The sequence below is a fragment of the Camellia sinensis genome, chromosome 12 (assembly GCF_055761805.1).
Source record: "Camellia sinensis isolate YWXY chromosome 12, ASM5576180v1, whole genome shotgun sequence".
Taxonomy (NCBI): Eukaryota; Viridiplantae; Streptophyta; class Magnoliopsida; order Ericales; family Theaceae; genus Camellia; species Camellia sinensis.
The window spans coordinates 173,793,963-173,818,591 of record NC_138972.1 but is presented as its reverse complement, the minus strand read 5'-3'; the positions used below and the strand labels follow the sequence as shown (position 1 = coordinate 173,818,591).

At 40.6% G+C, this 24,629-nt stretch overlaps 2 protein-coding genes across 2 annotated transcripts; both read right to left on the bottom strand.

Annotated features, from left to right (window-relative positions):
- Positions 1-567: 567 nt before the first annotated feature.
- LOC145804046 (uncharacterized) lies at positions 568-3,200 on the bottom strand. Its single transcript, XM_082897461.1, has 3 exons — positions 1,776-3,200; positions 1,069-1,452; positions 568-783 (listed from the first exon to the last, which is right to left on the bottom strand). The coding sequence occupies exons 1-3, from the start codon at positions 3,198-3,200 to the stop codon at positions 568-570; spliced, it is 2,025 nt and encodes a 674-aa protein (XP_082753587.1).
- Positions 3,201-7,695: 4,495 nt separating this feature from the next.
- On the bottom strand, positions 7,696-10,328 carry LOC145804045 (uncharacterized). The gene is made up of 3 exons (XM_082897460.1): positions 8,904-10,328; positions 8,197-8,580; positions 7,696-7,911 (listed from the first exon to the last, which is right to left on the bottom strand). Exons 1-3 carry the CDS (start codon positions 10,326-10,328, stop codon positions 7,696-7,698), a joined length of 2,025 nt encoding a protein of 674 aa, XP_082753586.1.
- Positions 10,329-24,629: the final 14,301 nt, after the last annotated feature.

Here is a 24,629-nt window from a genome sequence, read left to right as displayed (position 1 = left end):
GAAATCCATGGTTAAATGCTCTCACTTCCATTCCGAGATTGGAAGGGGTTGTAATAATCCCGCTGGTCTTTGATGCTCCGCTTTCACTTGCTGACATTGCAAGCACTTAGAGACGAAGTCTGCAATCTCCTTTTTCATGTTTGGCCACCAAAAATTTTGTTTCAAATCCCGGTACATTTTAGTGCTTCCCGGATGCATGGAAAATCTTGAGGCGTGTGCTTCTTCCATTAATTTTCGTTTAAGTTCCAACACATTGGGGACACATACTCGGTCTTGAAATTTGAGTACCGAATCCACTAAACTGAACCCTGATTGTGGCTTGGTCTCCAATTCATCACATACCTTCTTTAGAACGTCATCCTCCATTTGATGTGACTTAATATCTTCAAGCAAAGTCAGTTGAGCCATTACTGCTGCCAGTACTGTTTCCTGCCCAGGTATCTTAAATTCCACCCTCATTTTATCCAAGTCATTCATCAATTCCCTTTGCTCCGTAAACAGGTTGGCCAAATCTCCCATATTTTTCCGACTAAGAGCATCTGCAACCGTGTTGGCCTTACCGGGATGCTAATGGATCTGTAAATCATAGTCTTCAATTAACTCTAACCACCGGCGCTGCCGCATGTTCAATTCCTTCTGGGTAAAAAGGTACTTAAGGCTTTTGTGGTCGGTGTAAACTTCACAGGTAGTACCATACAAATAGTGCCGCCATATCTTTAGAGCAAAAACCACCGCCGCGAGCTCAAGATCATGCGTGGGATAATTCTTTTCATGGGGTTTAAGCTGTCATGAATCATAGGCAATAACCCTTCCACCTTGCATAAGCACACACCCTAATCCTTTATGAGACGCATCACTATAAATTACGAACCCTTCGATGCCAGATGGTAAAGCTAAAACTGGAGCTGTGGTTAATTTCATCTTTAATTCCTGGAAAGCAGATTCCCGCTCTTTTGACCATTCAAACGCAACTCCCTTCCGAGTCAGTTGTGTAAGTGGCCCAGCAATTTTAGAAAAATCTTGAACGAATCTCCTGTAATAGCCAGCTAATCCCATGAAGCTACGCACATCGGTCACATTAGTAGGAGTCGGCCATTTCACAATCGCCTCAATTTTGTGTGGATCAACAGAAACTCCTTCCTTTGTGATAATATGCCCCAGGAATGCCACCTCGAATAGCCAAAATTCACATTTCTTAAGCTTTGCATACAATTTCCTTTCCCGGAGGGTTTGAAGAATTAAGCGAAGATGGGTTTCATGAGCTTCCACATTCTTTGAATAAATGAGGATATCATCAATAAAGACCACCACAAATTCATCCAGATAGGACTTAAAAACGCGGTTCATTAAATCCATAAAGGCTGCTGGGGCATTAGTAACTCCGAAGGGCATGACCAAAAATTCGTAATGACCGTACCCAGTTCGAAAAGCTGTCTTCTCAACATCATCAGCCTTGACTTTTAATTGATGGTATCCAGACCGTAGATCAATCTTAGAAAAGACCTGTGCCCCTTGAAGCTGATCAAATAGGTCATCAATTCTTGGCAACGAACACTTATTCTTGATTGTAACTTTGTTAAGTTCTCTGTAATCGATACAAAGCCGGAGTGTTCCATCCTTCTTCCTTACAAACAAAACTGGTGCACCCCACGGAGATACACTCGGGCGGATAAATCCCTTGTCCAATAAATCTTGCAACTGCATTTTCAATTCTTTCATCTCAACTGGCGACATTCTATACGGAGTTTTAGAAATGGTTGAGTTCCCGGTGCTACGTCAATTGTAAACTCAATTTCACGATCTATTAACTGTCCTGGTAATTCTTCTGGAAAAACATCCGGAAATTCACAGACAACTGGGATCATGTCGGTATTCCCATTCACTATTTGCCCCTCTAGAACACTGCATAAATACCCCTGACACCCTTTCTGAATTAATTTACAAGTCCTTGCTGCAGAAATTAAATATGGTGGTGAAGTCACTCCATGTCCCTGAAAGGTAGACCCTGATTGCCCCGGAGGGTGGAAACTGATTTGTTTAGTCAAACAATCTATAGTTGCACCATATTCACCTAACCAGTCCATTCCCAGAATAATATCAAAATAGGCCATATCAAGAGGCAACAGATTGGCATATACCCGGATATCCCCAAGTTGGAGTTCAAAAGCAACATAGATAGAAGTACAAATCATAGGGCCTCCCAAAGGTGAAGACACACACAACATATAAGACAGTTTTTCTTCAGTTTTATCTAAATTAGGAGCAAATAGTTTCGACACAAAAGAGTGGGTGGAGCCAGAATCAAATAATACGTGAGCGAAATGACCGTGAACGATAAATGTACCTGACACCACCGTTGCCGCATTTTGCACATCTCTCGGAACCAATGCGAACACCCTGCCTTGTCTCGCAGTGTCTTTATTATTAGCAGGTTTAACAGGTGTCTTGGTGTTGGAAGTTGGTGCAGACCCCGCTGAACTTGTAGTGGTTCTATTATTGCTTTGTTGATTTCTTTGAGGGCAATCCTTGATCAAATGACCCGTCTTGCCACACTGGAAACAGGCTCCAGACTTCCGATAGCACGTTCCACGATGCTTCTTCCAACATTCCGAACAAGTCGGTATTGAATCCTGACTAGGGGTAGAAGTATTTGAACTCCCTAAAGTCTGCTTCTTGTTTGGTGGAGTAGGTGATCCCTTCGACCATTGAGTATTTTGTCTCTTCCCTTTCCATTCCGAGATTCGGCTCTGAGTAGCGAGATTTCCTTTCGCTATAACGGCTCTCTCCAACACATCAACGTAAGTAGGTAGCTTCAACATGTTGACCTTATCCAGGATAGCACTTCGTAATCCCCCTTCAAATTTGCGCGCCTTCTTATAATCCGTATCCACCATATGGGGTGCAAACCGAGCTAATTCTACAAATTGGGCTTCGTATTCCGCAACGATTTTGTTCCCTTGCCTGAGAGTTTCGAATTCCGTTACCTTCTTATCTCGCATACTTTGAGGGAAGTACTTGTCATAAAACAATTCCAAAAATCTGTCCCATGTCAACCCTTGATGCACAGTTCTTGTAAGCATCCACCATCTGCGTGCCTCATCGTCAAGAGTAAAGGCAACCAATTGCACCTTCTGAGCTTCTGTGCAGGGAAAGACTTCAAATAGCTTCTCTATTCCCAACACCCATGCTTCAGCTTTCATTGGTTCTATTCCTCCTTTGAAGGATGGCGGTTTCATCTTTTTAAACTCCTTAGTAAGGGTGATAGTCCGGTCTTCAGCATGGAAATCTTGTACTGCCGGTGGAGGTACTAGTGGTGGGGGTGGTTGTTGTGGCTGTTGCTGTTGTTGCCGTAGGGTCTCCGCCATTTCCATAATCATTCTCTCCATTCTATCCAGCCGTGCAGAAGTAGCATATTCCGTATCTTCTGTCCTTGTCCTCACCATTGCCTACACAATAATCATTTATACATAATAGACATATTTCAAAAGTGTTAGCATTATCAGAGTAGACTTAACGTTGCCATCGCTTTTTCATATACTTTCAGAATGTCATGCAAGATGCCTAAAGCTTTTCTAGACACCCTAAAGCTTAATGGATCCGTGTGTGAGATAGCAACTCGTGCTCTGATACCACTTGTCACTCCCCAAACTTGCCCCTAAAAGTTCGGGCATGACCTATTCACAAACAGACATATAACCTGGTATAAATATACGTTATATAGGGCCTTGACGGAAGCACAAAACATACAAGAATACAAAACCAAACAAATTCCATTGAGCTATTTCTAACATGCCAGGATCTCATACATTACATGCACCATAAGAGGTTGACAGAATCCAAAAATATTTCTTGACAGTACATATATACAAACACATATACAGACCCAACCCTGTAGTCGGGCATGTAACAAAAACTATTGGAGTAATACACAATCAACCTTGGAAGGGTAGCCAAGAAATAAGCCAATTATCTTAGTAGACTTCACAAAATGGGTGGCCTTGTGAGTGCTTGGATACACGAAGGTTGTCAAAAGGAACCGGGCATCATAGGTTAGGATTGACCACCTGGTTGGTTGCCTACAGAAACAGACATAACAAAGAGTGAGCCGGGCTCAGTGAATAGTAATACATAATGAAGCAATGCTCAAGTTGAAACATGACATATATCAATATATGTGTAAATGCAGAGATTACAAAGTTAGCCTGATTCTGTATTCATCTTATAACGGCCTTAGGCCCAATCTTGAACATAAAAGCTTGATATATCACATTCTTAATTCATAACGGCTTGAAGCCCTTAAACATGGTGGCATAATGCCCTTGAACATAGTGGCACAAGGCCCTTAAACATGGTGGCACAAAGCCCTTGTAACATATGGCACTAAGGCCCTTGAAACGTGTGGCACAAGGCCCTTGTAACTTGTTGGCATTGAAGCCCTTGAAAGTGGCATAAAGCCCTTGAAACCATACTTATACGAACTCAAGAGGTGTCTCACACGGATTCTAGAGGTGGCTCACGTCGTAGCACTTAGTTCCGTGTAGCACTTTGTTTCATGTCGTAACAACTTACATTGAATGGCCGTAGGCCCAGAGTCGTATAGAAAGAAGGTATTTTATCTTTCCCATTTCTTTCTTTACATACTTACAACCATACCTACTTGAATTATAAACATAGTTGCATACTTGAAACATTAACATAATTGCGTGAACGAAATGCTAATGAAATTCATCAGCCATATGTAAAGCGGATAATGATATTACTACTCACAGTGTTGTGATGATGTGCTTGTTCCTCCCGGAGTGTGCCCTGCACACATTCAACCTTTAGAGTTTAGTTTCCTTTTCATATCAGATTACTTTCTGTTTCGTTTTACTTCGAATGAATTTATACATATTAAAAAGGCATCAAATACGTATTCTGACAACATTAGAGGGTTCTACACGCAAAACGGAGCGATCCATGTTTTTCAGCATGGGCCGCACGTGCGGCTGTGAGCCCCGCACGTGCGGCAAGCTCTCTCGCACGTGCGGCAAAAATGTCCCGCACGTGCCTTTTTGACGGTGTCCAAGCCCCTGTTTTTCACCATTTCCCGCATGTGCGGCCATGACCCCCGCACGTGCGGCCGCACCTCCCGCACGTGCGGCCCTGACCCCCGCACGTGCGGCGATTCTGCCCAAAAATGTTCGAAAATTCTTACAAAATCCCTCCTTTTGGCACATATTTACAAGGCTCAAATTACCATTCTTACTTGATAATACATGGTCCAAAATCATGTCAAGATGATGGCAATTACATTAATCTAATTTAGTTCATCATTCTTAGGCTCACAACATACACATATCCATGAGAATTCTAACTTTACACATCCATAAACATATATCCACATATTTGAATTCAAATTAAAAGCTCAAAGACAAGTTCTCCATGGTTAATTCAAAGTGAATCCAGCAACCAGGCAAGGGTATTTTGCCCATTAACTTCTACACATACACAAGGTTACAATTACCATCTTCAAATACCATAACCAAGGGAAAATCTTACTCAAAGCTAAGAGAATGATTAGATTTACCTTAAGCTTGAGCTCCTTAGATTCTCTACCTTCTCCTTGTTGAATTCCTCTCAAACCTCCACTCTCCCTCTCATCCTTTCTCTCTTAGGAAATAGCTTGAAGAAACTCTTCTAAGTCCAACATATATGGACATAAATATATACTTATATATAAGCATATCATAGGTGAATAAAACAAAAATCATTCAGTTTAATCATCCTAAATTGAAATTTCATAAACATGCTTAATATTACCTAAAAATTATGCTGATCATGTATATATACTCAATTTCAGTTAATTAAGATCCTAAGGCTTCCAATATCTGCTTTTAACTTAGAGATGTAACAGATATTTTTCTTGTTGAACAGATAGACCTTCTTAACCATATGGTCCACTTACTTACATTAAATTTCCCATAGGATTTCATAGTAAGCATTCAAATCATCAAAATAGGACCTGAAAATATAACAAAGAGCATGTACGAGGGTCGGGTTATTACACTCTCCCCCCCTTAAATAAGTTTGGTCCCTCAAACTTGTTTTACCTTAGGGTAGAAGCAAATGCGGATACTGATGTTGCATTTCCTCCTCTTTTTCCCAGGTTGCATCGGTTCTGTAATGTTCCTGCCATTCCACTTTTACCATTGGAATTTCTCGATTTCGTAATTGTTTCACTTGCCGATCTAAAATGCGGATTGGTTTCTCCTCATAAGTTAACTTATCATCTAGTTCAATCTGGTGATAATCAATAACATGAGACGGATCCGCAAGGTACCTCCGAAGCATAGAGACATGAAACACATTATGTACTTGGCTCATATGTGGCGGAAGGGCAACCCGATAAGCTACCAGACCCACCCTTTCCAGAATTTGAAAGGGACCAACGTAGCGGGGCGTTAACTTACCCCTTTTCCCGAATCTTGGATGGCCTTTCATCGGAGTAACTTTTATAAAGACGTGACTGCCCACTTCGAATTCCAAATCTCTCTGTCGGTTATCCGCATAACTCTTTTGTCTACTTTGAGCCGTTTTTAATCTTTCCCGAATAATTTTAACTTTTTCAATTGTCAGCTGAACAATTTCAGGCCCTAGCAAGGATTTATCTCCAACTTCAGCCCAACATACGGGAGAACGACACGGTCTTCCATACAATGCTTCATAGGGTGCCATTACAATACTTGAGTGGTAACTATTGTTATATGCAAACTCTACCAGTGGTAAATGGGTTTCCCAACTTTCTTGAAACTCTAGCACACACATCCGGAGCATATCTTCCAGAGTTTGTATTGTTCTCTCGGATTGACCATCAGTCTGAGGATGGAAAGCTGTGCTGAATTTTAATTCTGTACCCATGGCTTCTTGTAAACTTTGCCAGAATCTGGAAACGAACTTTGGATCCCTATCCGATACAATTGAGACCGGTACACCATGCAGTCTTACAATTTCATTCACATAAAGGACCGCCAGTTTATCTGCATTGTACTGAGTCTTCACTGGCAGAAAGTGGGCAGACTTAGTTAATCGGTCAACAATGACCCATATAGAATTCATACCCCGAGGTGTCCGTGGTAATCCCATAACGAAATCCATGGTTAAATGCTCTCACTTCCATTCCGAGATTGGAAGGGGTTGTAATAATCCCGCTGGTCTTTGATGCTCCGCTTTCACTTGCTGACATTGCAAGCACTTAGAGACGAAGTCTGCAATCTCCTTTTTCATGTTTGGCCACCAAAAATTTTGTTTCAAATCCCGGTACATTTTAGTGCTTCCCGGATGCATGGAAAATCTTGAGGCGTGTGCTTCTTCCATTAATTTTCGTTTAAGTTCCAACACATTGGAGACACATACTCGGTCTTGAAATTTGAGTACCGAATCCACTAAACTGAACCCTGATTGTGGCTTGGTCTCCAATTCATCACATACCTTCTTTAGAACGTCATCCTCCATTTGATGTGACTTAATATCTTCAAGCAAAGTCAGTTGAGCCATTACTGCTGCCAGTACTGTTTCCTGCCCAGGTATCTTAAATTCCACCCTCATTTTATCCAAGTCATTCATCAATTCCCTTTGCTCCGTAAACAGGTTGGCCAAATCTCCCATATTTTTCCGACTAAGAGCATCTGCAACCGTGTTGGCCTTACCGGGATGCTAATGGATCTGTAAATCATAGTCTTCAATTAACTCTAACCACCGGCGCTGCCGCATGTTCAATTCCTTCTGGGTAAAAAGGTACTTAAGGCTTTTGTGGTCGGTGTAAACTTCACAGGTAGTACCATACAAATAGTGCCGCCATATCTTTAGAGCAAAAACCACCGCCGCGAGCTCAAGATCATGCGTGGGATAATTCTTTTCATGGGGTTTAAGCTGTCATGAATCATAGGCAATAACCCTTCCACCTTGCATAAGCACACACCCTAATCCTTTATGAGACGCATCACTATAAATTACGAACCCTTCGATGCCAGATGGTAAAGCTAAAACTGGAGCTGTGGTTAATTTCATCTTTAATTCCTGGAAAGCAGATTCCCGCTCTTTTGACCATTCAAACGCAACTCCCTTCCGAGTCAGTTGTGTAAGTGGCCCAGCAATTTTAGAAAAATCTTGAACGAATCTCCTGTAATAGCCAGTTAATCCCATGAAGCTACGCACATCAGTCAGATTAGTAGGAGTCGGCCATTTCACAATCGCCTCAATTTTGTGTGGATCAACAGAAACTCCTTCCTTTGTGATAATATGCCCCAGGAATGCCACCTCGAATAGCCAAAATTCACATTTCTTAAGCTTTGCATACAATTTCCTTTCCCGGAGGGTTTGAAGAATTAAGCGAAGATGGGTTTCATGAGCTTCCACATTCTTTGAATAAATGAGGATATCATCAATAAAGACCACCACAAATTCATCCAGATAGGACTTAAAAACGCGGTTCATTAAATCCATAAAGGCTGCTGGGGCATTAGTAACTCCGAAGGGCATGACCAAAAATTCGTAATGACCGTACCCAGTTCGAAAAGCTGTCTTCTCAACATCATCAGCCTTGACTTTTAATTGATGGTATCCAGACCGTAGATCAATCTTAGAAAAGACCTGTGCCCCTTGAAGCTGATCAAATAGGTCATCAATTCTTGGCAACGAACACTTATTCTTGATTGTAACTTTGTTAAGTTCTCTGTAATCGATACAAAGCCGGAGTGTTCCATCCTTCTTCCTTACAAACAAAACTGGTGCACCCCACGGAGATACACTCGGGCGGATAAATCCCTTGTCCAATAAATCTTGCAACTGCATTTTCAATTCTTTCATCTCAACTGGCGACATTCTATACGGAGTTTTAGAAATGGTTGAGTTCCCGGTGCTACGTCAATTGTAAACTCAATTTCACGATCTATTAACTGTCCTGGTAATTCTTCTGGAAAAACATCCGGAAATTCACAGACAACTGGGATCATGTCGGTATTCCCATTCACTATTTGCCCCTCTAGAACACTGCATAAATACCCCTGACACCCTTTCTGAATTAATTTACAAGTCCTTGCTGCAGAAATTAAATATGGTGGTGAAGTCACTCCATGTCCCTGAAAGGTAGACCCTGATTGCCCCGGAGGGTGGAAACTGATTTGTTTAGTCAAACAATCTATAGTTGCACCATATTCACCTAACCAGTCCATTCCCAGAATAATATCAAAATAGGCCATATCAAGAGGCAACAGATTGGCATATACCCGGATATCCCCAAGTTGGAGTTCAAAAGCAACATAGATAGAAGTACAAATCATAGGGCCTCCCAAAGGTGAAGACACACACAACATATAAGACAGTTTTTCTTCAGTTTTATCTAAATTAGGAGCAAATAGTTTCGACACAAAAGAGTGGGTGGAGCCAGAATCAAATAATACGTGAGCGAAATGACCGTGAACGATAAATGTACCTGACACCACCGTTGCCGCATTTTGCACATCTCTCGGAACCAATGCGAACACCCTGCCTTGTCTCGCAGTGTCTTTATTATTAGCAGGTTTAACAGGTGTCTTGGTGTTGGAAGTTGGTGCAGACCCCGCTGAACTTGTAGTGGTTCTATTATTGCTTTGTTGATTTCTTTGAGGGCAATCCTTGATCAAATGACCCGTCTTGCCACACTGGAAACAGGCTCCAGACTTCCGATAGCACGTTCCACGATGCTTCTTCCAACATTCTGGACAAGTCGGTATTGAATCCTGACTAGGGGTAGAAGTATTTGAACTCCCTAAAGTCTGCTTCTTGTTTGGTGGAGTAGGTGATCCCTTCGACCATTGAGTATTTTGTCTCTTCCCTTTCCATTCCGAGATTCGGCTCTGAGTAGCAAGATTTCCTTTCGCTATAACGGCTCTCTCCAACACATCAACGTAAGTAGGTAGCTTCAACATGTTGACCTTATCCAGGATAGCACTTCGTAATCCCCCTTCAAATTTGCGCGCCTTCTTATAATCCGTATCCACCATATGGGGTGCAAACCGAGCTAATTCTACAAATTGGGCTTCGTATTCCGCAACGATTTTGTTCCCTTGCCTGAGAGTTTCGAATTCCGTTACCTTCTTATCTCGCATACTTTGAGGGAAGTACTTGTCATAAAACAATTCCAAAAATCTGTCCCATGTCAACCCTTGATGCACAGTTCTTGTAAGCATCCACCATCTGCGTGCCTCATCCTCAAGAGTAAAGGCAACCAATTGCACCTTCTGAGCTTCTGTGCAGGGAAAGACTTCAAATAGCTTCTCTATTCCCAACACCCATGCTTCAGCTTTCATTGGTTCTATTCCTCCTTTGAAGGATGGCGGTTTCATCTTTTTAAACTCCTTAGTAAGGGTGATAGTCCGGTCTTCAGCATGGAAATCTTGTACTGCCGGTGGAGGTACTAGTGGTGGGGGTGGTTGTTGTGGCTGTTGCTGTTGTTGCCGTAGGGTCTCCGCCATTTCCATAATCATTCTCTCCATTCTATCCAGCCGTGCAGAAGTAGCATATTCCGTATCTTCTGTCCTTGTCCTCACCATTGCCTACACAATAATCATTTATACATAATAGACATATTTCAAAAGTGTTAGCATTATCAGAGTAGACTTAACGTTGCCATCGCTTTTTCATATACTTTCAGAATGTCATGCAAGATGCCTAAAGCTTTTCTAGACACCCTAAAGCTTAATGGATCCGTGTGTGAGATAGCAACTCGTGCTCTGATACCACTTGTCACTCCCCAAACTTGCCCCTAAAAGTTCGGGCATGACCTATTCACAAACAGACATATAACCTGGTATAAATATACGTTATATAGGGCCTTGACGGAAGCACAAAACATACAAGAATACAAAACCAAACAAATTCCATTGAGCTATTTCTAACATGCCAGGATCTCATACATTACATGCACCATAAGAGGTTGACAGAATCCAAAAATATTTCTTGACAGTACATATATACAAACACATATACAGACCCAACCCTGTAGTCGGGCATGTAACAAAAACTATTGGAGTAATACACAATCAACCTTGGAAGGGTAGCCAAGAAATAAGCCAATTATCTTAGTAGACTTCACAAAATGGGTGGCCTTGTGAGTGCTTGGATACACGAAGGTTGTCAAAAGGAACCGGGCATCATAGGTTAGGATTGACCACCTGGTTGGTTGCCTACAGAAACAGACATAACAAAGAGTGAGCCGGGCTCAGTGAATAGTAATACATAATGAAGCAATGCTCAAGTTGAAACATGACATATATCAATATATGTGTAAATGCAGAGATTACAAAGTTAGCCTGATTCTGTATTCATCTTATAACGGCCTTAGGCCCAATCTTGAACATAAAAGCTTGATATATCACATTCTTAATTCATAACGGCTTGAAGCCCTTAAACATGGTGGCATAATGCCCTTGAACATAGTGGCACAAGGCCCTTAAACATGGTGGCACAAAGCCCTTGTAACATATGGCACTAAGGCCCTTGAAACGTGTGGCACAAGGCCCTTGTAACTTGTTGGCATTGAAGCCCTTGAAAGTGGCATAAAGCCCTTGAAACCATACTTATACGAACTCAAGAGGTGTCTCACACGGATTCTAGAGGTGGCTCACGTCGTAGCACTTAGTTCCGTGTAGCACTTTGTTTCATGTCGTAACAACTTACATTGAATGGCCGTAGGCCCAGAGTCGTATAGAAAGAAGGTATTTTATCTTTCCCATTTCTTTCTTTACATACTTACAACCATACCTACTTGAATTATAAACATAGTTGCATACTTGAAACATTAACATAATTGCGTGAACGAAATGCTAATGAAATTCATCAGCCATATGTAAAGCGGATAATGATATTACTACTCACAGTGTTGTGATGATGTGCTTGTTCCTCCCGGAGTGTGCCCTGCACACATTCAACCTTTAGAGTTTAGTTTCCTTTTCATATCAGATTACTTTCTGTTTCGTTTTACTTCGAAGGAATTTATACATATTAAAAAGGCATCAATTACATATTTTGACAACATTAGAGGGTTCTACACGCAAAACGGAGCGATCCATGTTTTTCAGCATGGGCTGCACGTGCGGCTCTGAGCCCCGCACGTGCGGCAAGTTCTCCAGCACGTGCGGCAAAAATGTCCTGCACATGCCTTTTTGACAGTGTCCAAGCCCTTGTTTTTCACCATTTCCCGCACGTGCGGCCATGACCCCCGCACGTGCGGCAGCACCTCCCGCACGTGCGGCCCTGACCCCCGCACGTGCGGCGATTCTGCCCAAAAATGTCCGAAAATTCTTACAGAATCCCTCCTTTTGGCACATATTTACAAGGCTCAAATTACCATTCTTACTTGATAATACATGGTCCAAAATCATGTCAAGATGATGGCAATTACATCAATCTAATTTAGTTCATCATTCTTAGGCTCACAACATACACATATCCATCAGAATTCTAACTTTACACATCCATAAACATATATCCACATATTTGAATTCAAATTAAAAGCTCAAAGACAACTTCTCCATGGTTAATTCAAAGTGAATCCAGCAACCAAGCAAGGGTATTTTACCCATTAACTTCTACACATACACAAGGTTACAATTACCATCTTCAAATACCATAACCAAGGGAAAATCTTACTCAAAGCTAAGAGAATGATTAGATTTAACTTAAGCTTGAGCTCCTTAGATTCTCTACCTTCTCCTTGTTGAATTCCTCTCAAACCTCCACTCTCCCTCTCATCCTTTCTCTCTTAGGAAATAGCTTGAAGAAACTCTTCTAAGTCCAACATATATGGACATAAATATATACTTATATATAAGCATATCATAGGTGAATAAAACAAAAATCATTCAGTTTAATCATCCTAAATTGAAATTTCAAAAACAAGCTTAATATTACCTAAAAATTATGCTGATCATGTATATATACTCAATTTCAGTTAATTAAGATCCTAAGGCTTCCAATTTCTGCTTTTAACTTAGAGATGTAACAGATATTTTTCTTGTTGAACAGATAGACCTTCTTAACCATATGGTCCACTTACTTACATTAAATTTCCCATAGGATTTCATAGTAAGCATTCAAATCATCAAAATAGGACCCGAAAATATAACAAAGAGCATGTACGAGGGTCGGGTTATTACAGTTTAAACCCTAATGTTTTGAGAAATGAAAAGTAAACACCATAATTACATATTTCCCATCATGTAAGAGGGTTCGAATAAGTGTCCGAGTGTTCGAATCCTAATGCCCGTGAAATGGCAAGTAAACAGCATAATTACATATCTGCCATGATGCAAGAGGGTCCAAATAAGTGTTCGAGTGTTTAAACCCTAATGCCAGAGAAATGGAAAGTAAACACCAAAATTACATATCTGTCATCATGCAAGTGGGTCCGAATAACTGTCCGAGTGTTCGAATCCTAATGGTCAAGAAGTGGCAAGTAAATACCATAGTTACATATCTGGCATCATGCAAGAGGGTCTGAATGAGTGTTCGAGTTTTTAAACCCTAATGCTTGAGAAATGACCAGTGAACGCCATAATTGCATATCTGCCATCATGCAATAGGGTCCGAATAAGTGTCTGAGTGTTTAAGCCCTAATGCATGAGAAATGGCAACTAAGCACCATAATTACATATCTGCCATCATGCAAGAGGGTCCGAATAAGTGTCCAAGTGTTTAAACCCCAATGCATGAGAAACGGAAAGTAAACACCATAATTACATATCTGCCATCATGCAAGACGGTCCGAATATGTGTCCGAGTGTTTAAACCCTAATGCATGAGAAACGGCAAATAAACACCATAATTACATATCTGCCATCATGCAAGGGGGTCCATATAAGTGTCCGAGTGTTCAAACCCTAATGCATGAGAAATGCCAAGTGAACACCATAATTACAAATCTTCCATAATGCAGGAGGGTCTGAATATGTGTCCGAGTGTTTGAACCCTAATGCGTGAGAAATGGCAAGTAAACACCATAATTACACATTTGCCATCACGCAAGAGGATCCGAACAAGTGTCCGAATTTTTGATTCGTAACGCCCGAGAATTGGCAAGTAAACACCATAATTACATATATGCCATCATGCAAGAGGGTCCGAAAAAGTGCCCGAGTGTTTAGACCCTAACGCATGAGAATTGGAAAATAAACACCATAATTAGATATCTACCATCATGCAAGAGGGTCGGAATAAGTGTCCGAGTGTTTAAAACCTAATGCATGAGTAATGGCAAGTAAACACCATAATTACATATCTGCCATCATGCAAGAGGGTCTGAATAAGTGTCCGAGTGTTTAAACCCTAATGCATGAGAAATGGCAAGTAAACACCATAATTACATATCTGCCATCACGCAAGAGGGTCCGAATAAGTGTCCGAGTGTTCGAATCCTAATGCTCGAGAAATGGCAAGTAAACTCCATAATTACATATCTGTCATCATGCAGGAGGGTCCGAATAACTGTCCGAGTGTTTGAATCCTAATACCCGAGAAATGGCAAGGAAACACCATAGTTTCATATCTGCCATCATGCAAGGGGGTCCGAATAACTGTCCGAGTGTTCTAATCCAAATGCTCGAGAAATGGCAAGTAAACATCATAATTACGTATCTGCCATCATGCATGAGGGTCCAAATAAGCGTCTGAGTGTGTAAACCCCAATGCATGAGAAATGCTAAGTAAACACCCTAATTACATATCTGCCATCATGAAAGAGGGTTCAAATAAGTGTCAGAGTGTTTAAACAATAATGCATGAGAAATGGCAAATGAACACCATAATTACATATCTGCCATCATGCAAGAGGGTCCGAATAAGTATCCGAGTGTTCGAATCCTAATGCTCGAGAAATGGCAAGTAAACTGCATAATTACATATCTGCCATCACGCAAGAGAGTCAGAATAAGTGTCAGAGTGTTTAAACCCTAACGCGTGAGAAATGACAAGTAAACACCATAATTATATATCTGCTATCATGTAAGAGGATCCGAATAAGTGTTCGAATTTTTGAATCCTAATGCTCGAGAAATGGCAAGCAAACACCATAATTACATATCTGCCATCATGCAAGAGGGTCCAAATAAGTGTCCGAGTGTTCAAACCCTAATGCATGAGAAATGGCAAATAAACACCATAATTACATATCTGCCATGATGAAGGAGCATCCGAATAAGTGTCCAAGTGTTTAAACCCTAATGCATGAGAAATGTCAAGTAAACACAATAATTACACACTGCCACCATTCAAGAGGGTCCGAATAAGTGTCCGAGTGTTTAAACCCTAATGCATGAGAAATGACAAATAAGTATCATAATTACATATCTGCCATCATGGAAGAGGGTTCGAATAAGTTTCCGAGTGTTTAAACACTAATGCATGAGAAATGACAAATAAACTCCATAATTACATATCTGCCGTCATGCAAGAGGGTCCGAATAAGTGTCCGAGTGTTTAAACCCAAATGCATGAGAAATGCCAAGTAGACACAATAATTACATATCTTCCATCATGCAGGAGGGTCTGAATATGTGCCCAAGTGTTTCAACCCTAATGTTGGAGAAATGGCAAGTAAACATGCATGAGAAATGGCAAATAAACACCATAATTACATATCTGCCATCATGCAAGAGGGTCGGAACAAGTGCCCGAGTGTTTAAACCCTAATGCATGAGAAATGACCAGTGAACACCATAATTACATATCTGCCATCATGCAATAGGGTCCGAATAAGTGTCCAAGTGTTTAAACCCCAATGCATGAGAAATGGCAAGTAAACACCATAATTACATATCTGCCATCATGCAAGACGGTCCAAATATGTGTCTGAGTGTTTAAACCCTAATGCATGAGAAACGGCAAACAAACACCATAATTACATATCTACCATCATGCAAGGGGGTCCGACTAAGTGTCCGAGCGTTTAAGCCCTAATGCATGTGAAATGCCAAGTGAACACCATAATTACATATCTTCCATAATGTAGGAGGGTCTCAATATGAGTCCGAGTGTTTGAACCCTAATGCATGAGAAATGGCAAGTAATCATCATAGTTACACATTTGCCATCACGCAAGAGGATCCGAATAAGTGTCCGAATTTTTGATTCCTAATGCTCGAGAAATGGCATGTAAACACCATAATTACATATCTGCCATCATGCAAGAGGGTCCGATTAAGTGCCCGAGTGTTTAGACCCTAATGCATGAGAAATGGCAAATAAACACCATAATTACATATCTGCCGTCATGCAAGAGTGTCCGAATAAGTGTCCGAGTGTTTAAACCGTAATGCATGAGAAATAGCAAGTACACACCATAATTACATATCTGCCATCATGCAAAAGGGTCTGAATAATTGTCCGTGTGTTTAAACCCTAATGCATGAGAAATGGCAAATAAACACCATAATTACATATCTACCATCACGCAAGTGGGTCGGAATAAGTGTCCGAGTGTTTAAACCCTAATGCATGAGTAATGGCAAGTAAACACCATATTTACATATCTGCCATCATGCAAGTGGGTCTGAATAAATGTCCGACTGTTTAAACCTTAATGCATGAGAAATGGCAAGTAAACACCATAATTACATGTCTACCATCACGCAAGAGGGTCCGAATAAGTGTCCGAGGGTTCGAATCCTAATGCTAGAGAAATGGCAAGTAAACTCCATAATTACATATCTGTCATCATGCAAGAGGGTCCGAATAACTGTTCGAGTGTTCGAATCCTAATGCCTGAGAAATGGTAAGTAAACACCATAATTACATATCTGCCATCATGCAAGGGGGTCCGAATAACTGTCCGAGTGTTTGAATCCTAATGCTCAAGAAACGGCAAGTAAACCCCATAATTACGTATCTACCATCATGCAAGAGGGTCCAAATAAGTGTCTGAGTGTTTAAACACCAATGCATGAGAAATGGTAATTAAACACCCTAATTACATATCTGCCATCATGGAAGACGGTCCAAATAAGTGTCAGAGTGTTTAAACAGTAAGGCATGAGAAATGGAAAATAAACACCATAATTACATATCTGCCATCATGCAAGAGGGTCCGAATAAGTATCCGAGTGTTTTAACCCTAATGCATAAGAAACGGCAAGTAAACACCATAATTACATATCTGCCATCACGCAAGAGGGTCAAAATAAGTGTCATAGTGTTTAAACCCTAATGCATGAGAAATGACATGTAAACACCATAATTACATATCTGCCATCATGCAAGAGGATCCGAAGAAGTGTTCGAATTTTTGAATCCTAATACTTGAGAAATGGCAAGTAAACACCATAATTACATATCTACCATCATGCAAGAGGGTCTGAATAAGTGTCCGAGTGCCTAAACCATAATGCCTGAGAAATGGCAAATAAACACCATAATTACATATCTGCCATCATGAAGGAGGGTCCGAACAAGTGTCCGAGTGTTTAAACCGTAATGCATGAGAAATGGCAAGTAAACACCACAATTACACACTGCCACCATGCAAGAGGGTCCGAATAAGTGTCCGAGTCATTAAACCCAAATGCATGAGAAACGACAAATAAATACCCTAATTACATATCTGCCATCATGGAAGAGGGTTGAAATAAGTGTCCGAGTGTTTAAACCCTAATGCATGAGAAATGGCATGTAAACACCATAATTACATATCTGCCATCATGAAAGGGGGTCCGATTAAGTGTCCGAGTATTTAAACCCTAATGCATGACAAATGGCAATTAAACACCATAATTACATATCTGCCATCATGCAATAGGGTCCGAATAAGTGTCCGAGTGTTTAAACTCCAATGCATGAGAAATGGCAAATAAACACCATAATTACATATCTCCCATCACGCAAGAGGGTCGGAATAAGTGTCCGAGTGTTTAAACCCTAATGCATAAGAATCGGCAAACAAACAACATAATTACATATTTGCCATCATGCAAGAGGGTCTGAATAAATGTCCAAGTGTTTAAACCCTAATGCATGAGAAATGGCAAGTAAACACCATAATTACATATCTGCCATCACGCAAGGGGGTCCGAATAAGTGTCTGAGTGTTCAAAACCTAATGCCCGAGAAATGGCAAGTAAACACCATAATTACTATCTGCCATCATGCAAGGGGGTCCGAATAACTGTCCGTGTGTTCGAATCCTAACGCTCGAGAAATGGCAAATAAACACCATAGTTACATATCTGCCATCAGGCAAGCGGGTCTGAATAAGTGTCTGATTGTTTAAAACCTAATGCATAAGAATCGGCAAATAAAAACCGTAATTACATATCTGTCATCACGCAAGAGGGTCCGAATAAGTGTCCGAGTGTTCAAACCCTAATGCTTGAGAAATGGCAAATAAACACCATAATTACATATCTACCATCGTGCAAGAGGGTTCAAATAAGTGTCCGAGTGTTCAAACCCTAATGCTTGAGAAATGGCAAATAAACACCATAATTACGTATCTCATCTTGCAAGAGGGTCCGAATAAGTGTCTGAGTGTTTAAACCCTAATGAATAAGAAATGGCAAGTAAACACCATAATTACATATCTGCCATCAAGCAAGAGGGTCCGAATCTATGTCCGAGTGTTTGAATCCTAATGCTCGAGAAATGGCAAGTAAACACTATAATTTCATATCTGCCATCATGCAAGAGGGTCCGAATAAGTGTCCGAGTGTTTAAGCCCTAATGCATTAGAAATGGCATGTAAATACCATAATTACATATCCGCCATCATGCAACAGGGTCTGAATAAGTGTCTGAGTGTTTATACCCTAATGCATGAGAAACGGCAAATAAACACCATAATTACATATCTACCATCGTGCAAGAGGGTATGAATAACGGTCCGAGTCTTCGAAACCTAATGCTCGAGAAATGGCAAGTAAACACCATAGTTACATATCTGCCATCATGCAAGAGGGTCAGATTAAGTGTCTGACAGTTTAAACCCTAATGCGTGAGAAATGGCAAGCAAACTTCATAATAACATATCAGCTATCACGCAAGAGGGTCCGAATAAGTATCCGAGTGTTTGAATCCGAATGCTCGAGAAATGGCAAGTAAACACTATAATTATATATATGCCAGCATCCAGGAGGGTCCGAATAAGTTTCCTAGCTTTTAAACCCTAATGCATGAGAAATGGCAAGTAAACCCCATAATTACATATCTGTCATCTGGCAAGGGGGTCTGAATAAGTGTCCGAGTGTTTAAACCCCAATACATGAGAAATGGCAAATAAGCACCATAATTGCATATTTGCCATCATGCAAGAGGGTTCGAATAAGTGTCCGATTGTTTAAACCCTAATGCTCTGAGAAATGGCAAGTAAACACCATAATTACACACTGCCACCATGCAAGAGTGTCCAAATAAGTGTCCGAGTGTTGAAACCCTAATGCATGAGAAATGCCAAATAAATACTATAATTACATATCGGCCATCATGGAAGAGGGTTCAAATAAGTGTCCGAGTGTTTAAACCCTAATGCATGAGAAATGGCAAATAAACTCCATAATTACATATCTGCCGTCATGCAAGAGGGTCCGAATAAGTGTCCGAGTGTTTAAACCCTAATGCATGAGAAAGGCCAAGTAAACACCATAATTACATATCTTGCATCATGCAGGAGGGTCTGAATATGTGTCCGAGTGTTTGAACCCTAATGCATGAGAAATGGGAAGTAAACGCCATAATTACACATTTGCCATCTCGCACGAGGATCCGGATAAGTGTCCGAATTTTTAATTCCTAATGCTCGAGAAATGGCAAGTAAACACCATAATTACATATCTGTCATCATGCAAGAGGGTCCGAATAACTGTCCAAGTGTTCGAATCCTAATGCCCGAGAAATGGCAAGTAAACACCATAATTACATATCTGCCATCATGCAAGGGGTCCGAATAACTGTCCGAGTGTTCAAATCCTAATGCTCGAGACATGGCAAGTAAACACCATAATTTCATATCTTCCATCATGCAAGAGGGTAGAAATAAGTGTCCGGGTGTATAAACCCCAATGCATGAGAAATGGTAAGTAAACACCTAATCACATATCTGCAATCATGGAAGAGGGTCCAAAAAAGTGTCGGAGTGTTTTAACAGTAGTGCACGAGAAATGACAAATAAACACCGTAATTACATATCTACCATCATGCAAAAGGTCCGAATAACTATCCGAGTGTTTAAACCCTAATGCATGAGAAATGACAAGTAAACACCATAATTACATATCTGCCATCATGCAAGAGCATCCGAATAAGTGTTCGAATTTTTGAATCCTAATGCTCAAGAAATGGCAAGTAAACACCATAATTACATATCTACCATCATGCAAAGGGTCCGAATAAGTGTCTGAGTGTTTAAACCCTAATGCCTGAGAAATGGCAAATAAACACCATAATTACATATCCGCCATCACGATGGAGGGTCCGAAAAAGTGTCCGAGTGTTTAAGCCCTAATGCATGAGAAATGGCAAGTAAACACCATAATTACACACTGCCACTATGCAAGAGGGTCCGAATAAGTGTCCGAGTGTTTAAACCCTAATTCATGATAAATGACCAGTAAATACCATAATTACATATCTGGCATTATGCAAGAGGGTACGAATAAGTGTCCGAGGGTTTAAACCATAATGCATGAGAAATGGAAAATAAACTCCATAATTACATATCTGCCGTCATGCAAGAGGGTCCGAATAAGTGTCCGAGGGTTTAAACGCTAATGCAAAAGAAGTGGAAAGTAAACGCCATAATTACATATCTGGCATCATGCAAGGGGGTCGGAAAAAGTGTCCGAGTGTTTAAAACCTAATGCACGAGAAATGGCAAATAAACACCATAATTACATATCTGCCATCATGCAAGGGCGTCCGAATAAGTGTCCGAGTATTTAAACCCCAATGCATGACAAATGGCAAAGAAACACCATAAGTACATATCTGCCATCATGCAAGAGGGTCCGAATAAGTGCCCGAGTGTTTAAACCCTAGTGGATGAGAAATGGCAAATAAACACCGTAATTACATATCTGCCATCACGCAAGAGGGTCGGAATAAGTGTCCGACTGTTTAAACCCTAACGCATAAGAATCGGCAAATAAACACCTTAATTACATATCTGCCATCATGCAAGAGGGTCTAAATAAGTGTCCGAGTTTTTAAACCCTTATGCATGAGAAATGGCAAGTAAACACCATAATTACATATCTGCCACCCCGCAAGAGGGCCCGAATAAGTGTCCGAGTGTTTGAATCCTAATGCTCAAGAAATGGCAAGTAAACACTAAACTTATATATCTGCCATCATCCAAGAGGGTCCGAATAAGTTTCCTAGTTTTTAAACCCTAATGCAAGAGAAATGGCAAGTAAACACTATAATTACACATCTGTCATCAGGCAAAAGGGTCCGAATAAGTGTCCGAGTGTTTAAACCCTAATACATGTGAAATGGCAATTAAACACCATAATTGCATATTTGCCATCATGCAAGAGGGTCCGAATAAGTGTCCGAGTGTTTAAACCCAAATGCTTTGAGAAATGGCAAGTAAACACCATAATTACGTATCTGCCATCATGCAAGAGGGTCAAAATAAGTGTCCGAGTGTTTGAATCCTAATGCTCGAGAAATGGCAAGTAAACACCATAATTACATATCTGCCATCGTGCAAGAGGGTCCGAATAAGTATCTGAGTGTTTAAACCCTAATGCATAAGAAATGGCAAGTAAACGCCATAATTACATATCTGCCATCATGCAAGAGGGTCTGAATAAGTGTCAGAGTGTTTAAACCCTAATGCGTGAGAAATGGCAAGTAAACACCATAATTACACGCTGCCACCATCCAAGAAGTGTCCGAGTGTTTAAACCCTAATGCATGAGAAATGACAAATAAACTCCATAATTACATATCAGCTGTCATGCAAGAGGGTCCGAATAAGTGTCCAAGTGTTTAAACCCTAATGCATGAGAAATGCCAAGTAAACACCATAATATCATATCTTGAATCATGCAGGAGGGTCTGAATATGTGTCCAAGTGTTTGAACCCTAATGCATGAGAAATGGCAAGTAAACACCGTAGTTACACATTTGCCATCATGCAAGAGGATCCAGATAAGTGTCCGAATTTTTGATTCCTAATGGTCGAGAATTGGCAAGTAAACACCATAATTACATATCTGTCATCATGCAAGAGGGTCCGAATAACTGTCCGAGTGTTCGAATCCTAATGCCCAAGAAATGGCAAGTAAACACCATAATTACATATCTGCCATCATGCAAGGGGGTCCGAATAACAGTCCGGGTGGTCGAATCCTAATGCTCGAGAAATGGCAAGTAAACACCCTAATTTCATAGCTTCCGTCATGCAAGAGGGTCCAAATAAGTGTCCGAGTCTATAAACTCCAATGCATGAGAAATGGTATTTAAACACTGAATTACATATTTGCAATCATGGAAAAGGGTCCAAATAAGTGTCAGAGTGTTTAAACAGTAATGCATGAGAAATGACAAATGAACACCATAATTACATATCTACCATCATGCAAAAGGGTTCGAATAGGTATCCAAGTGTTTAAACCCTAATGCATGATAAATGACAAGTAAACACCATAATTACGTATCTGCCATCATGCAAGAGGATCCGAATAAGTGTTTGAATTTTTGAATCCTAATGCTCGAGAAATGGCAAGTAAACACCATAATTACATATCTGCCATCATGCAAGAGGGTACGAATAAGTGTCCGAGTGCTTAAACCCTAATGCCTGAGAAATGGCAAATGAACACCATAATTACATATCTGCCATCATGATGGAGGGTCCGAATAAGTGTTCGACTGTTTAAACCCTAATGCATGAGAAATGGCAAGTAAACACCATAATTACACACTGCCACTATGCAAGAGGGTCCGAATAAATGTCCGAGTGTTTAAACCTTAATTCATGAGAAATGACCAATAAATACCGTAATTACATATTTCGCTTTGTGTAAGAGGGTCCGAATAAGTGTCCAAGTGTTTAAACCCTAATGCAAGAGAAATGGCAAATAAACTCCATAATTACATATCTGCTATCATGCAAGAGGGTCCGAATAAGTGTCCGAGTGTTTAAACCCTAATGCAAAAGAGGTGGAAAGTAAACACCATAATTACATATCTGGCATCATGCAAGAGGGTCGGAATAAGTGTCCGAGTGTTTAAAACCTAATGCATGAGAAATGGCAAATAAACAGCATAATTATATATTTGCCATTATGCAAGGGGTCCGAATATGTGTCCATGTATTTAAACCGTAATGCATGACAAATGGCAAATAAACACCATAATTACATATCTGCCATCATGCAAGATGGTCCGAATAAGTGTCCGAGTGTTTAAACCTTAATTCATGAGAAATGACCAATAAATACCATAATTACATATTTGGCATTATGCAAGAGGGTCCGAATAAGTGTCCAAGTGCTTAAACCCTAGTGCATGAGAAATGGCAAATAAATACCATAATTACATATCTGCCATCACGCAAGAGGGTCGGAATAAGTGTCCGAGTGCTTAAACCCTAACGCATAAGAATCGGCAAATAAACATCATAATTACATATCTGCCATCATGCAAGGGGGTCTGAATAAGTGTCCGAGTGTTTAAACCCTAATGCATGAGAAATGGCAAGTAAACACCATAATTACATATCTGCCATTACGCAAGAGGGTCCGAATAAGTGTCCTAGTGTTCGAATCCTAATGCCCGAGAAATGGCAAGCAAACACCATAATTACATTTCTTCCATCATGCAAGGGGGTCCGAATAACTGTCCGAGTGTTCGAACCCTAATGCTCGTGAAATGGCAAGTAAACACCATAGTTACTTATCTGCCATCAAGCAAGAGGGTCTGAAAAAACGTCTGAGTGTTTAAAACCTAATGCATAAGAATCGGCAAATAAACACCATAATTACATATCTGCCATCACGCAAGAGGGTCCGAATAAGTGTCCGAGTGTTCAAACCCTAATGCATGAGAAATGGCAAATAAACACCATAATTACATATCTACCGTTGTGAAAGAGGGTCCGAATAAGTGTCCGAGTGTTCAAACCCTAATGCATGAGAAATGGAAAATAAATACCATAATTACATATCTACCATCGTGCAAGGGGGTCCGAATAAGTGTCCGAGTCTTCGAATCCTAATGCTCGAGAAATGGCAAGTAAACACCGTAATTACATATCTGCCATCATGCAAGAGGGTTTGATTAAGTGTCCGACAGTTTAGACCCTAATGCATGAGAAATGGCAAGTAGACACCATAATTACATATCTTCCATCATGCAAGAGGGTCCGAATAACTGTCCTGTTGTTCGAATCCAAATGCTCTAGAAATGGGAAGTAAAGACCATAATTGCATATCTGCTATCAGGCAAGAGGGTCCGAATTAGTGTCCGAGTGTTTAAAACCCAATGCCTGAGAAATGGCAAGTACACACCATAATTACATATCTGCCATCATGGAAGAGGGACCGAATAAGTGTCCGAGTGTTTAAACCCTAATACATGAGAAATGGCAAACAAACACCATAATTGCATCTTTGCCATCA